This window comes from Neodiprion virginianus, chromosome 3 (assembly GCF_021901495.1).
Source record: "Neodiprion virginianus isolate iyNeoVirg1 chromosome 3, iyNeoVirg1.1, whole genome shotgun sequence".
Lineage (NCBI taxonomy): Eukaryota > Metazoa > Arthropoda > Insecta > Hymenoptera > Diprionidae > Neodiprion > Neodiprion virginianus.
Genome location: NC_060879.1, coordinates 1899305 through 1915047, shown reverse-complemented (window position 1 = coordinate 1915047; position 15743 = coordinate 1899305). Strand labels below are relative to the sequence as shown.

The following is a 15743-nucleotide window of genomic DNA, read 5'->3' as shown; positions in this document are numbered from 1 at the left end:
ATAAATAATCGTTCTCGCCATGAATATTACAGCCCGGATGAGGAGATGATAGGAATTTTGAAACCGGATGCAGCGGCGCGAGTTTGGGAAAAAGAGACACCCGTTGATTCACGTCGATTTGATTGCGTGAGGCTGCAATCTACTCTCTCCCGGAAATCTCGCATCTCTAGTTTGGCTCACCGTTCAGCTTTCTGATTCACGCCTCATCGGAAGACTGTACACAGTTACAACATTTGTGTGGGTGATAGCCAGGTGAGCACAGAGTGTATACTGTTAAAAATTCCTGTATGGAACTTCCCACACCGTATTGGAAGTTTTATTCGGACACAGAACAGTGAATTTGCCATTTACTTAATTTAGAAACAAAATAAATTTACTACAAAATTTAGTAAATTCAAATTACTTTTTGTGTGATTGTCCTATTAATTTTAGTAAAATCAAAATGATTTGCGTCGCTGCACAGAATTTGTAAATTTGCAGCCTGATTTCGCAAATTGACAACTCTTTTGAACAGTAAATGTGTAGTCAATTTTTTATAATTTTTAACAGAGTGTGCAGTGTATTCGAAATTCGGCTTTCGCTAAATTTGTAATCTTATAAATCTCCGGAAGTGAAGAATCTCTGTAAGGTCCCGGGGTGAATCGGCCACCATCGGTCTCCGCGATCACCCGCCCAGCTATCCTCTCCTGGGACTTATACAAGTGGATACCTGCCTATGACTCGGGTCTCTCGGTGTACCTGCCACACGTATGTTCATCCTTAACACACATGCTCCCTGCAAGGAGTTGTTCAACTCGTCCGAAGCAACGGTTGATGAATGGCAAAGAGGAATGAAAAAGTTCAAAGCGTGTGTGCCAAGACCCGTAATATCGTGGCTCGTACTACAACGTGTACGCACGTCGTGCAGTACGTGCGAATCTTGGAGAAACCCAGACGGAAAGAAAAATGTTTTTTAGATTTTACATCTGTTGTGGTGAATATATGGAGAGACAGCAATTTTTTCGAATCAAATCTACAGCAATTGCGGCAATATTTATAAATCCGACAATAAGAGTTACAATATGCTTATTGTTAGGTAAATCTACCAAATTGACTCAAAACAAAAAGTGCCGTCCATATACTCACCACAACAGATGTAGAGTCTAAATTACATATGCATACATTATCGCAGAGAGAAGAAGGTTCCAGAAACTTGTAAAGTTTGCACATCGCAATTTCGAAGAGAAAATATTATGATCGTTGATCTTTGTTTAGGTAATCGGGATTTTCCTTTGGGAGTCTATAATCTCGAGAGGCGATGAGGTCGGATAGCCGATGGACTCCAGGCAGGCTCGGCTCGGTGTTCGGTGACCATAGGTGAGGCGGGAGGTACGGGGAAGAGGCGAAGACACGAAGAACCGAGCTAGGAAGGAGGTGAGAGGAGAGTCCAGTGTCGAGTGAACGACCCAAGTAGCGCGTTCGAGCCTCGCGAGTCGCTGCCGACATCCCGAATTGTTTACCCTGTTAAATTGAGAAACAGAATCTTTGAAATCGGTCCGATCGTACATCTGTGAGAGATAATAATAATCCACGCTATCCGCTACACGTATTCGTTAAATTGGTCAGTAGCAATTGGTGTAGTTATCGGCAACCCCGTACGAAGCTGTGAATTACGGGTGAATATAGTATATGAAATTTTCGAAGCTTTTGAAACGCCGGATTGTATAAAAATTTGTGCGTAATATAATAGAAGATTGGTAAAAGAAAAAGGGGTGAAGGGAAGGTGCGATGACGGTGAGAAAGAAGAAAACTCACTGCAACGACGATAACTGTAAACGAATGTGATCGTGGAATATGGATTGAGTTTCGTCGAAACAAATACAGGAGATATACGAATACCCGGATTCAATATAAATACCGTGTGCTATCGTGGGCCGAGAAGTGGGTCAACCGGAGTGCCGCGTCGAGCAGTGAATACACGTATATACGAGACACACGGATAGAGGATCGAGAGAGAGAGAGAGAGAGAGAGAAGGAGGTAAAAAATGGCGGCTATACACCCGCGTGTAAAGTGTAATTCTCGATGCAGTGAGTGGTGCGATTGACAAGTTGTAAATCGTGCGTTTCGTCGGCGTATAACTGTGACGTTTGAATCGTTAGAAATTCAAATCACGCGCCAAAAATGGCAGAGTTCAGCGATTAGCCGTTCGACGATCCGGAACTTCGGAAATCCGAGGATCACCCTTGACCTAGGGTGTCCTTGACACGGGCTGTGTATTTTATCGGATATATAAAGTGCGTGGAGTGGAGTGCGGCGTTTGTGAAGTTGATTGACCGGCCAGATGGAAGGGCCGATCTCCGCGCTGTTTCTGCTGGGCTTCTGCGTCGGGATCACAGGTGAGAAATTCCTTTGTTTTTTTTTTTTTTCACTCGCATTCTCGGCTCGATAAGAGGGCGAAAATAAACCCGAGAAAAGAAATCCCGTTTTAACGGGTCCACCAGATGCTTGATCTCAAACGTTGATGAAGCGCCGAGGCCAAGGAATGCGGAGACTTTAATGCCGCCGAGGCCAGTCGAACGAGTTAGATTTTATTCGAGTGAATTTTTTTACGGGCTGTATTCTGTAACTGTTTAAAGGAAGAGTAGAAACTTTCTTGCTACTATAATACGCCGCTCGTTACAATGTTATATTATACCTACCTGTACGCGTTCACTGTGCAATAACATGCAGGAGGATATATGAACTAGATCATAAGGCGCTCTAGTAACGCTCGATCTATGTGTTATATTTATATCTATAATACATGTACGTAAACGGTTGGAAATCACGAATGATTTTATATCTGTAACAGCCGCGATAATTGCGCTGTATATGCGATTAGCTGTGGAGAAAGGACGAAGCTCATCATCGGTGTGCTTTGAGTGCAACGTGAAATTATATCCGGCGCAAGTACGGTGAAGTGAAATGTCGGCATGTATAATTATGAGGCACCGTCTGTGGAATGATCGAAAGACATCCGGTTCGGAACGATCGGTAAAATGTGAATTATGATCAATGGTTGGAAATTATTCGCGAGGTATGTATCGCTGTTAAAAAATGATTGTGAATTTACCACACATTTACTGTAGAAAAGAGTTTTCAATTTACGAAATCGGACCGCAAATTTACGCATATTACTATGTATTTGTATTAAATATTTAATAACATTTTTTGACTTGATTAAAATTTATAAAAAAAAAAACAAAAAAAAGTAATTTGAATTTAATAAATTGTGTAGTAAATTTATTTTATTTGTAAATTGAATAAACGGCAAATGTATGGTGATTTCAATGTTCCGTATCCGAATAAAACTTTCAATACAGTGTAGGAAGTTCCATATACAGAAATTTTTAACAGTGTATTTCTGGAATGCGTAAGTTAATTCGTTTTATCAGACGAGTGTTTGTATAATTTTGCAGTAGCTGCACGCCGGTAATTATTTTTCTCTTGGGAACCGTTGCGGTGACATTTAATAACGAACTTTCGTGCGGTTACTTATCGTTTGGCTTGTGAATAGTGCAGCTACTGTATAAACCACTTGAGGAGAAAGCCGCGAACGCGTATAATAATGAACCCGTGCGTCACGTGGAAACGAAACACGACGTGTCCTGTTTCCGTGCGCATACGAGTTTACCTATTCAAAGAGACCGAGAGAGAGAGAGAGAGAGATAAAGACGGACGGAGATTTTCACGTAGTTTGTGTTGTCCGGAGTGTCGGATCGCGATGTGAGCATTAAAGGCCGTTCCAGATGAACGGTGACAGATGTGCTTGCTATTTAAAATCACACGATCAATGGGCGAATCTCTGCGATAGATGAATTGAACGTAAGGCAATCAGTTTCATTGCCGTATCATAATACACAATGCCCAAGACTCGTTTCAGCAAAGTCTAGTTTTTTTAATTCAATTTTCAACAGTAGAGATTATGTTCCTCTTCAAGTTCGAAGTGGATGTAAGAATTGATCAGTAAACTGAGCCGCAAAGCGAATGCATCAGGGCCGTAACCGAAGTTTCCATTACGTTTACTTTTGCACAGTAACGTGTAAGGGAAACGTGCCTGCATGCAGGTCGTTGACGAACAGTCCGACATCCTGCACGGGTTCTATTTACACGCATATCATAGAAGTACTTGGTTACATTATTTCGTCATATTCAACTTTCGCCAACCGCATCGGCCGTGAAAGTGTCGCACAACGAAATACCTGCAGATACCTAACTCATTGTACGTACCTGCTGTTGCATACTGACGTTTTATTCGCCTCGCTTTAGCATCGCAGGTGAGGAAATAAAGCGCTGTGGTACCCTGAAGTTTCGTGAGTTTGAAGTTGGTAATGTTACTTTGACGATGCATGTTTAGGAACATCGTTACTTCGCAGCTTTGGGATTGTCTGAAATTCAGCTAGTCAATAATAAGAAAGAATACATGTGAAAACATTTTGAAAAGACGGCTCCTTGAAAGTCGTTTTAACATTGTACAACGATTTATTTCCACGATGTTTCGCTACGTTAACGTTACTATAACTTCAACATGGTGAAGTTTCAAATTTAACCGGAGGGCACCCATGCGATTAGTCGTCGCAGTGAATCACTTTTCTTTACTTTCTACACATACATACATATATAATCGCCAGCTCAGTTATGGTACCTAGAATTTCACCGTATGATTATTTTTGTCCATATCTCGAACGCGGAAAGTATATATTACAGAGATGGTGGACATTCCGTATATGTATATATTTATTGAACAATAAAACACGCATTCAAATTTTGAGTATAGGTAATGCAGGTACGTGATATTACGCACATCGTTGAATATTAATATATACCTATGATGTTACACCTGACGAATTTCATCACTCATCTGGCATCGGATGTATATATTATTTACCGTTATAAGGTATTATCTCATCGTCGAATGAACATAACGTCCATCTATACAGATTCTAGCCTCAAGCATATAAGCACACGCGTAAGGTTCGTCCATTAGATTCGGTGCCATATGCGACTTATTATACACACAGGCATTATAGGGCCGCATTATTTAGGTGTAATTAATTCAGGTGAATAACCCGCGCGACGCACTGACGTTGAGAAAAGAGTTTATTTACTCTCGACAATCGTATATTTGGATATGGTGGAATAAATGGTTCGTTATTATCAAATTTTAGTTGAACCAAATACGATTTGTTAACTATTAAAAAAATTTTATCAATCATTATTTGCCTCATTGTAAACTAAAATTTGATCATAATAACAATACATCTATTTTGCCGTGTTGAAATATACGTTTGTTAACAGTAAGTAAACGCTTTTATTCAGTGCGCGTTTGACACCCGATAAATTTTTAACAATTTCCACGTGTATTATAATGTTCGTACAGAGGTCTGCGTATAAAAATAGTTTCGTTACTGCCATACATGAAGAGGGAGTGTCACCGAAATACCGTAAATCCCGCGACGGTTCCGCAGGCGCGGACATGCTAATCAGTAGCCGCGGTCATCAAGCCTAGGTCAGCGCACGCGTATCGTCGAAAGGGAGGATGGAAAGAAAAGAATTCGGTGAAACTATGACGACGAGGATTATGATTGAAAGCGAGGGAAAAACGCCCCGCTTGGAAAGCGACTAATATATGAGACTGAAGTTAGTGACGTTAGCGTAACGAAACATTGGGGGAAAGAAAATCACGAATTTGGAATAAATTCTTTTGCCTCGTTGTAATTTACTGCGTTTCAGAGATTCCTAAAATTACGAAAAAACCAGTTTTCCGAAACGTGAATCGATACGATAACTACGTGACTTTAGGTTTACTCCCATTACAATATTGTCTATGGGTGTCGTAAAATTGAACGCCAGTGCGAAAAGGGAACAAACCGCGACGCGGTATGATCATAGACGAGGCGCAAGGTACGTCTCGTAAACTTTCTACGTATAAGTACAGGTGGTGTAAAATCTAATAAGTAGACGGAGAAAACCGCAGCAGGTAGGCAATTTGTTCAGTGGGCCGGAGTCTGTTTCAAATAAAAATACGTCCGATGATGGACGTTGGTAATGGTTCTTCGTGCGACGTACGCTATTTTACGCGACACATGTACGAAATATATCGAAACGGGGCGCGGCGGGCTCGCCGGCTCGTTTGTGAAAAGAATAAATATTGGGCTGGAATGATGAGTACCGTTAGCTCTGCCGTTACCGCCTCGAGTCAGCGGAGTCGAGTTGAGTCGAGTAGCTGCGACGCGACGGGCCCGCAAAACGGGCCTTACCAGTCAGCGCCGCGACGCGAATTCCGCGGCTTTTCCCCATCCCCGTGCGGATTGACTTTTTTCCTTTCCCTGCTTTTGCCCTGTCGCGACCGCCAGACGCCCCGACGTTTGCGGCCGGGTGAAATTACCCGATTACAGTTCGAGCGTAAACTTATAAGCCATGCAGCAGCTGCTAACCCCGCTCGCGTGCAATTACTGTCGGATTAAACTGTAGGATCGCGGAATGAAATTATTATATTCTGCAATTTATACCCGTTCATTATCCATTTTGGTTGACCCTGGATTATACCCACATTGAATATTGTGATCAGTAAAATTGCGCCGAAAGGATTTCAGAAAACGAACTATTGCCTGATGTCAGGCAACCTGACTTTCACGGTTGCGTACTGGGATACCTACGGAAACGGATTGCCTGTCCTCAGGCGTTTCTCTATTTTTTTTTTTTTTTTTTTGATTTGAAAAGAACTTTTCTCGCTTCGAAAAAGTTGAACTCGAAACAGAAGCTGGCCTTTCTACGACGATAGAAACCGTCGTCGTGATTTTTTATGTTTCACGTGTGAAGAATTTCATGCTCGAGCTGACGCACAACCGCCCCGCGTTGCGGAATACGTCGATACAAGGACATCTTTACGCTTCAAGTGCGAACGAGAGAAAATACTACGTGTTATTTGTACTACTATAGTAGACGCGCTGCTCGCCGACCTGCAATAAAATTACCACCGTTTCCCGGCTTCCTTGTTATCTCTCTCTTCATCTATCGCGCGCGTAATTATCGTTCTGTTATACGAGCATCGCTTATTGCCCCGCCTGTCTAGTGGTATTTTCGCGAGAAAATACGAGGCTATCAATCCGCCGTTTATCAAGATTGCAATGCGATGAATCTAGTTGGACAAAAAAATTAATCGACGGTTGAAAATAGACCGCGTTTTCTTGCACGTACTGAATGGATTCATAATAATTCTCTTTTTTAATCATCTAGGTAATATCGTCGTTATTGCTAATTAACGTTGCTAATACTAGTTATACACTTGCATCAATGTACTCTCCCAGACCCTAGGGCTAATTATGATGAGCTTCATTCACCTAGATTTCCAGACCATTTTTATCGTCTCTTTCTTCTCTAACAGTTAATGCTATTTCTCATCTTACTACTGAATAATAATTTCCGTACAATTTCACTTTGGTAAGCGCTAATCCAGAGTAAATATAGTAAAGTGACTATTCTAAAAATTTACCAAGAGCACAAAGAGAGTATGTTTGTGGCGTGTTGGTCGTACTTGAAAATCCTTACTCGTTCGCACACCTATCTCTCTATTGCAATCGTAACTTTGATATTACGTCGATTTACGGAGAACAGCTGTAAGCGCAAGAGCCGTCCCCTTCAAAAATTAGTTTCATTAACGATATTTTGTTCGATGATCCAACAAAGCCGAGGGTGTTAGCCAGGGGTTGTTATACCTTATTCGACTTACTTTCGCTGTGAGAAACTCACCGGCTGCAGCGAGCCGTGCAGTGTACGATGCGAACTTAGGCGTGGCCTCGTAGCGATTAAAACTCTGACTAACCTTTGAACTTCGACTATCTATCGACTTTTTAAATGGCGAGTGAGCTTCTTAATTTGCGAACAGAAAGTAATGATTATGAATTGAAAATGGGCAGAACCGAAAGAGAAGAGGAGTGTAACTTTACAAAATACTCGCAGAGCGGATTCAATAAAAACAATTGGTTTCAGTCATTGCGGAATGCGACTGTTACCGCTTGTTAGGTTTTTGAACCGTTTAGCGACAATTCCGCGATCCGATGAGCTTGCGCAGCAACGGTACAATATGGCATGACCATCGGCTCGATAGTGTAAAAGCTATTGCGCAGCAGATGGTGGCGGGTTGCAAGAGCACGTGCAGCTCATCTCAAAGGTCATCAGCGAAAATGCTGCATGCAAAGGCTCTGGTAATTGCAGCTGCGATGTTGAAATTCGCTAAGTGGCAGCGTTTATACGAGTTGGGAAAAAGTTGTGGTAAAAAAAAAAAAAAATAAAAAATAAGACAAGAAACATTCACTGCCTGAGGAGAAGAGAGAAAACAGAGGATGCGGAAATAGCAACCTATAAACATCGCAACTAACGGTCGTAGTTCCGGATTAAAAGACGCACAACTATTCGTCGGCCAAAACTAGGAATATACCTATATATGTAATGAAAAATTAGTTGGTTATACGATTTGCTATAAATTGACCACATTTTTTCTCATCTATTGCAATAATTTCACAACCTGTACGAATAGTCTCGCTAGAGTTTGAAGAAAACATGCAGCGTAATGACTCGCCGATTTCCGCGTGACTGTTATCTCGTTCTACTTTTCCGTAATGCTGGAACCTGTCCCCGTGTGATGTCTTTTCTGCAGTCCGCAAGACTAGCGAAAGAACCCGGCGAATAAACTGCTACGTTGAAAAATAGACGTGTAAGAGGAAAAAAAAAAAGAATACGTAAACGAAAAAATTGAATTTATGACACTTGCACGAGATGACAGAAATGAAATCGATTTGCGGCATGCAGACGTGACGAATGTGAACAATGGTGCATTGTGCGGGATGTTATTTCATCCGTAAACGTTTTCCACAAATTCTACTATTATACATTCTGGGCAAAATAAGAACCGAAGAGTTACCCAAATTCAGAGTGTAGAATGTACTCATTACAGTTATTACAGGTAAACGCAGTCGCCTATTTCTCTATCCCTCCTTTTAAAAATCTCCAAACAAACGGCCGCGTATCGATGGCAGCGTGATTACGAACGCACGAACCTGAACCTGAACCTGAACTTTTACCAATAGGCAATGCCGCGGGCAAACATTTGCCTTCGCATATCATTAACCGCAGAGACAAAGGCTCACTGTGCACGGCATTGACCTGTAGGTGAAAATTCACTGTACAAGTAACGATTCGATGAATTATACGGAGAAAATCGGCTTGATCCACAATTTTTTTTTTCAGCATTATGATGCGAGTTTAAAGTTTAATGTCAGGTAGAATAATCTAATATTTTTCTCCTTTTTTTTAATTGCAGGAGTCCTTGCAGTCCAGAATGCACCGACATCCCATTCCCTAGAAAGCGAGAAGCTAGTTTTGAGCGCAAGCTCGTACCCGAACAGGGAAAAAACGCTCAACAACTTGGTTCACGATGCGTCCCTATCTAGACTGCAGAGGACGAATCCAGCCCTGGAGCTTGCGAGCTCTGAGAACGTGGAGAACACGGAAGGTGAACGTTTTCATACACTCTCCAGGAACGCTTTACCCGAGGAATCTATCGATCTGTTGACTGCCTCGAAGCACGTGAATCACATCGATGGAAATAACATTGAGATAAAGCCGGGCGACTACTTCAGGTGAGCAGTTGAGAAACAGCTTCTGCATTGTGGTAGATATTATACAGTGCCAGTTCTGGATACAGATTCCGTTACCGACACCGTTACCACACGAACGTTCTAGAAAAGGGTTTGTGTCATGGCTAAGCGAAGTGTCGGTAAAGACATCTGTATACAGAATCGGCAGTGACCTCTAAATATTTTCCTACTTCCTCGAGGTTTTGCGACAATTTCTTTTCAGTATTTATCACAAATTTTTTGAGTTGCAATTAAAAAGAAAAAAAATTAAACCAGGATTCACCCTAACATCTACTCATGGTGACCATTATTCCCGAAGCTAAACGACCTTCTCGATGTTTCAGAAGCATCGCTCCAACTCGAAGCGAAATCGGGTCGGGGGAAGAGCGAGGGGCTCCGATGAGGGAAGACCTCAGGTCGGAGCCCCTGCATCAGCGGCAGGCGTTTGGACGGCAGAACCCACAGCAACGATATACAAGGCCAATTTTCCAACAAAGACAAAGTCGGCAAGAGATGCCGAGGATCTATAGCGAGCACGCGCCACCTCCGGTTCTCCAAACGGCTCTGCCGGGCCACGGGAAACAGAGACAGGCTAATCCTGATATCCAAGATATCATAACGGGGATAGTAAAGCTGCTGAACGGGAACGTGAACGTCGCCGCAAACACCGCGAGGCCGTTGAGGCCGATCCAGGCCACCAGGTGAATTTTCGACCGAGTGTAATGAATTCCATGAAAGTGATGTGTTCGCAGGGTGAACCACGATTTTACACTTTCATTTTTCCCTTCAGAATCAACAACAGAGGACCACCGAGAATATCGGACGTTCCTCCTCTTCCACCGGACTTCGATACTCCCGGTATGAACCCTCCGCCTCTTCCCGACCATCCCTATCCGTTCGAAAAACCACCGGCGGTCGATCGTCCTTCCGTGAACCAGTTGCCGCCGGAAAGACCGGTTCGACCCTTGCCGGATCACGTTGGTAGCCAAGGAAATCGACCGGGGATCGAGAGCCTCTGGAATCGACCGATGAGACCAGGTACGTCTCTCTCTTATAGTTTAGCTCTAAGCTTTTCGGAGCTTCTCTTTGACCGTAAAATTGCTAGTAAGTCCGGTAACAGGCGTTCTTTCGATAGGAGTAAACAGGCGACCGATACCGCCGTACAAGCCGATGCCTCCGTTGGACAAAAATCAGCCACCCAGTTTCGAGAAGCGGCCGGAGAAAGTGGAGAAGCCGCAAACCACGGAGAGCAATTTCAAGGGGGACTCGAACGTGACGGTGGATAATCAGAGCAACAGGCCAACTCTGACGGCTCAGACGGTGAACCAGCAGAAGAGAGACCCCGTGAACGAGGGGAGTAAACCGCCTGAGGCGGATCCGAAACCGAATGTAAAGCCGGAGTCGATTCGACCGAGTAACGAGGGCACCTCGAAGAAACCGCAAAAATATCAACCACCGATGAAGAACGAAGAAATAATACCGCAGAACACTTTGGTCCTTGGTTCAGACCCGCTTTCGTATCCCATACCGAATTCCGACGGGATCGTCGGTGAGAAGAAGAACGATTCCGCGAAGAATTCGGTAACCCGGGTGATTTCCTCGGCGCCGGAACCGATCAGGCCGTCGAGACCGACGAAGGAGAAGAACTCCGAAGCCTCCGAGACGAGCAGCAGCGGCACTGCGTATGCGAAGGTGGAGTCGGTCTCACCTTCGGGGCAATTAATGTCGACCTTCGAAAAGACCCTGGCCGTGGAGACGAGCTCATCGGTAAAAGTGATCGAGCCGACGCCGACGACGAGCGAGATCCAGCCGACGGTTGTACCGCTTAAAAACGACGACGACCCTCCCCCAAGCATCGACTTCCCGAAGCTCGAACCCAGCAAGGTCGACGCGACCGAGTCCAAGGTCGACGCGTCGACGCCGACCGATAACCTCCCGCCCTTGACCCCTCAGACGAGCACCAAGGCGGAAATTGGCCCCTCCTCGATCACCTCGTCTTCGAACAGTCCGGCACCGACGAACTACTACCCGTACCGACCACGCCCAGGAATAGTGATCGACGACACCCTGGACTACACCGGAAGCCAAGGAGCGGCGGGTCACCGGCCTTATTCCGCGACGCGGTATCCCCAGATCGGCGACATCTTCGATGTGACGGTGTCGGCCGTGCAGGGACCGGGTGGTTCCGGGGACAGCGTTAGGGTCTCTATAAACCCCGGTAGTCCCGACGTCATCGTGACGTCGGCGGTCGAGGGCCAGGGCTTCGTCAGTATAGACGGAAAGCGGACGTACTTGAATCTCTTCGACGGTGCGAGCGAGGCGACGTCCGCGATCAGCCAATCCTCGACGAGCGTCGCGCAACCGCAACCTAGCCGAACCCAATTCCCAGCTGCCATAACCGGGACCGGATACGCGGTCGCCCAGCCGGATGTACCAGCCGTGACAACGCGGCCCGGAACCTCGGCGAGGAGACCCTATCCAAGACGGCCCGCGCAGCCTCCGGTCAGGATCGACACCTGCATAGTCGGTGACTCGAGCACGTGCGACGGGAGTCAGCACGAGGCCTGCGCCACGGTCCAGGGTGTCTCGGCCTGCCACTGCAAGCCGGGATACGCGAGGCTGCAGCACTCCTTGCCGTGCAAGAAGACCGTCAGTATAGTGGTGTCGATGAGGGTCGACAGGATATACGACAGGAAGGTCGTGTGGGACAACGGACTCGCCGACAAGGAGTCCGAGGCCTACGAGACCCTCGCCTACGAGGCCAATCGGGCCGTCGAATCGGCCATGTCGATGACCCCCTTCTCCGACGAGTACATGGGCTCCTCGGTTAACGGGATTTACCAGGGCGACGTGAGCCAAGGACAGGGCGGCGTCTTCGTGAACACGACGTTGAAGCTCACCCTCGAGCCGAGGACCGCGAGGCCCGCCCTTGCCGGGGAACTGCAGAAGCACCTCCTGGGGGTGATCCACAGGCGTAACAACAACATAGGTAACAGCGCGCTGTACGTGGACAGTCCACCGGGCTCGGTGTCGAACCTTCAGGACCTCGACGAGTGCGCATCCTCGGAATTGAACGACTGTCACGCGTCGGCTGTATGCACCAACACCTGGGGCGGTTTCACCTGCGCCTGTCAACCCGGCCTCAAGGATCCCCACAAGTCCGAGGCCAGCGAGGCTGGCAGGGTCTGCCTCTCCTGTCCAACGACCCACTGCAACAACAGAGGACTTTGCTCCTACGTCCAGCATGGTGATGAAATGCAGTGCGCCTGCACCGGGAACTACTACGGGTCCCAGTGCGAGATCGACGGCGAGGTTCTTGGCGTCGCTATCGGGGCCTCGGTCGCCGCTCTGGTGATCATTGTCCTGACCCTGGTCTGCTTGGTCATGTGGAGTCGGCGATGGTCCCGCGAACAGAAGGCCGTCGGATCACCGGTTTACGGGTACATGCAGGGCGGTATGCCTGGGACTTTACCCGGCACCCTGGCCAGGGTCGGTTCCGTCGGGACTCTGGCCTCCGCTAAACAGGGACCGCCGACCGGACTGCCTCCCTACATGTGGGCCCACATAGCCGACCACATGGCCACCGCCAACCTCTACGCCGCAGAGCCGATGGGCTCCACCAGGCCCAGTTCGGCCATGTTCGGCTATCCCACCCTCAGCATGCACGGCACTCTGCCGCCGGTCCCACTGCCCAGACTTCAGGCCCCTCCCAGGCCCCGACATCGTCATCAACCTGAGCCCGACAGTTCCGACTCTGAACCCCAAGACCGGGACAGAGCCGATCTGATACCTCAGAATGGAGGGTTTCACGTACCTAGACCGAAGTCCAGATCCTCCGTGGCGGTGAGTTCCAAGGGTTTTTAAATTTCGTTAAGGACCATGGGCGCGAATAATGTTACCAAACATTTTTGAAACGATTTGTCTTCTTTTTCCCGCAAGGTTCGATTCGTTTCATCAGCTAAAAATTCAATCTGTATAATCGTTTTTCAGAATCAAAGCGGGATCTATTACGACGTCGAGTACGATCAAGGTGATTCGCAGCATTTGTCGAAAAACAACATACCAATGTCCACCTACAGTATGGCTAGACCGTATTACAGAACTTAGGGAATTTGATAGATATAATAATAATAAACAACAATGATAAGCAACGATTATAGCTACAAAAATATTATTATGTTTTATAATAAATTACTTACATGACTCAGGAGACGATAATTTGCAATTTTGCAAAGTGGTTCTAACTGCCGTCTTGACAAATCGTGGATCGTTCAGGGGATGTTAAATCGTAAAAGTGTCGACAATTTTGTAATACGATTTCTTCTAACGTCACTTTTCATCTATATTAATACGCTATTCAAATATTGAACTGATTGAAAAATATTTGAATAAAAATTTTAAGTTGAAAACTCGAGAGGGTAAAACAATGGGACATTGTTCGACATCAAAGTGCGACTGACATGTCATTTTTTATATTTACGTACAGAAACGTAGATATAGGCTTAGATTGCTCTTACTTTTATACTCCAACGTTGTGTATTTTCGGATTCAGAATTCGTGCTAGCTCAAAAACTTACACTAGAAAAAAGACTAAAAGTTGAAGAAAAAAATAAATAAATCAATAAATGATAATAATAAGATATCGATTAATTAAGTACATATTGTATAACATATCGACAAATCGTGGAATGATATTTATTTTTTGCGACAAGACATTTTAGGGAACACACATTATTATCGGCAACGGTGATGGGCTATTTTGGGTTTTGTTCCTTAGAGTTGCCTTTGTCGTATACGAATACTGGTATCCATGGACTGTGCATTTCGATTGTAAAGAATATTCATTTTTGATATTTTTTTTTTTTAAGAAACTTTATCCAATTTCTCAAATCTGTCTATGAGTCCCAGTGCAATTGTCAATATTAGAATAGTATCGTATTGTCTATAATATTTAGTATAATGTAACTTATAATTGATAAAATTTGAAAAAGAATCGTGTGTTGCAGTTGCAGCCCTAATATAAAGACGTTGAAATAATTCTATCCAATAATCATGTTGCATTACTGTAAGCAGAATCGTATTATTACTTTTAATTTTGCTGAGTATAATATAGTATAAATATATATATATATATATTTTTTAATTCAAAATCAATACAATTAAACGTATTTTTGTCGGAAAAATTGATGGATATTTTGTTGGATTTCTTAAGCTGAAGTTCAAAAAACGGACAAAAAAAAAAAAAAACAACGAAGAATATAGTTTCTACAAAAAAGTATTCGGATGATTGAAAAGAAAAATGTGTTTCCAGTTGTTTATTCGATTGAACAATCGCCGATATATATTATATATATTATATATGTATAATATAATATTAATATGAAATAATAATAAATATATATACAATATAGGTATGTGTATATATATATATACATATATATATATGCAATTATATATACTATATATATATTTTTTTGAACTGTAATTCTGATATTAAGATTATTATATTTTGATATAACATTGAAGACAATTCGCTGATTTTTTTTTTTTTTTTTTGATTTTTCATTTTTTTTATATCTTTTTTAACGTACTTGCTTCTTTTTTCACCAATTAAAAATAATGATATCAATAATGTAAGTGGATCGAGGTGAGTAAAAATTTGTGTTTAGGCATTCGACAAAGCGATACACAAATATACTTATTCCATACAAAGCGGGATATAGGTATAATTTGATTATCAGTACATGTGAGTAATTATTGAAGATATTAGGCACCGAGTTTGCAAAGTGCTAGAGAATAACAGGTATAAGACAGAATACAGAAAAGGACTCGTAGCTTCAAAGATGGATCAAAATGTATAATTTATATATATAATTATATATATATATATATATATAATATATATATATGTATATATATAATGATAATTATGGTTTTTGTATCAAAGAAATATTTATTATTCATAAGATTTCCATGATAGAAAGTCGGTGCCTATAATACACAATACAATATGCATTTTAGCCTTGACTGCACGCATCATTGACTCGAGGTAATTTTTTTTCCATTCCTTTTTCTTTCTTCTCTTA

General features: G+C 43.7%; 1 protein-coding gene and 1 long non-coding RNA gene across 2 annotated transcripts; one reads left to right on the top strand and one right to left on the bottom strand.

Annotated features, from left to right (window-relative positions):
* Positions 1 to 1380: 1380 nt before the first annotated feature.
* LOC124300852 (uncharacterized) lies at positions 1381 to 7890 on the bottom strand. The gene is made up of 3 exons (XR_006907348.1): positions 7772 to 7890; positions 4250 to 4418; positions 1381 to 1500 (listed from the first exon to the last, which is right to left on the bottom strand). It is a non-coding gene; the product is annotated as an uncharacterized LOC124300852 (long non-coding RNA).
* LOC124300845 (uncharacterized) lies at positions 1413 to 14965 on the top strand. Its single transcript, XM_046755269.1, has 6 exons — positions 1413 to 2376; positions 9342 to 9660; positions 10002 to 10358; positions 10448 to 10695; positions 10793 to 13500; positions 13648 to 14965. The coding sequence occupies exons 1-6, from the start codon at positions 2322 to 2324 to the stop codon at positions 13762 to 13764; spliced, it is 3804 nt and encodes a 1267-aa protein (XP_046611225.1). The 5' UTR covers positions 1413 to 2321; the 3' UTR covers positions 13765 to 14965.
* The last annotated feature ends 778 nt before the right edge of the window (positions 14966 to 15743 follow it).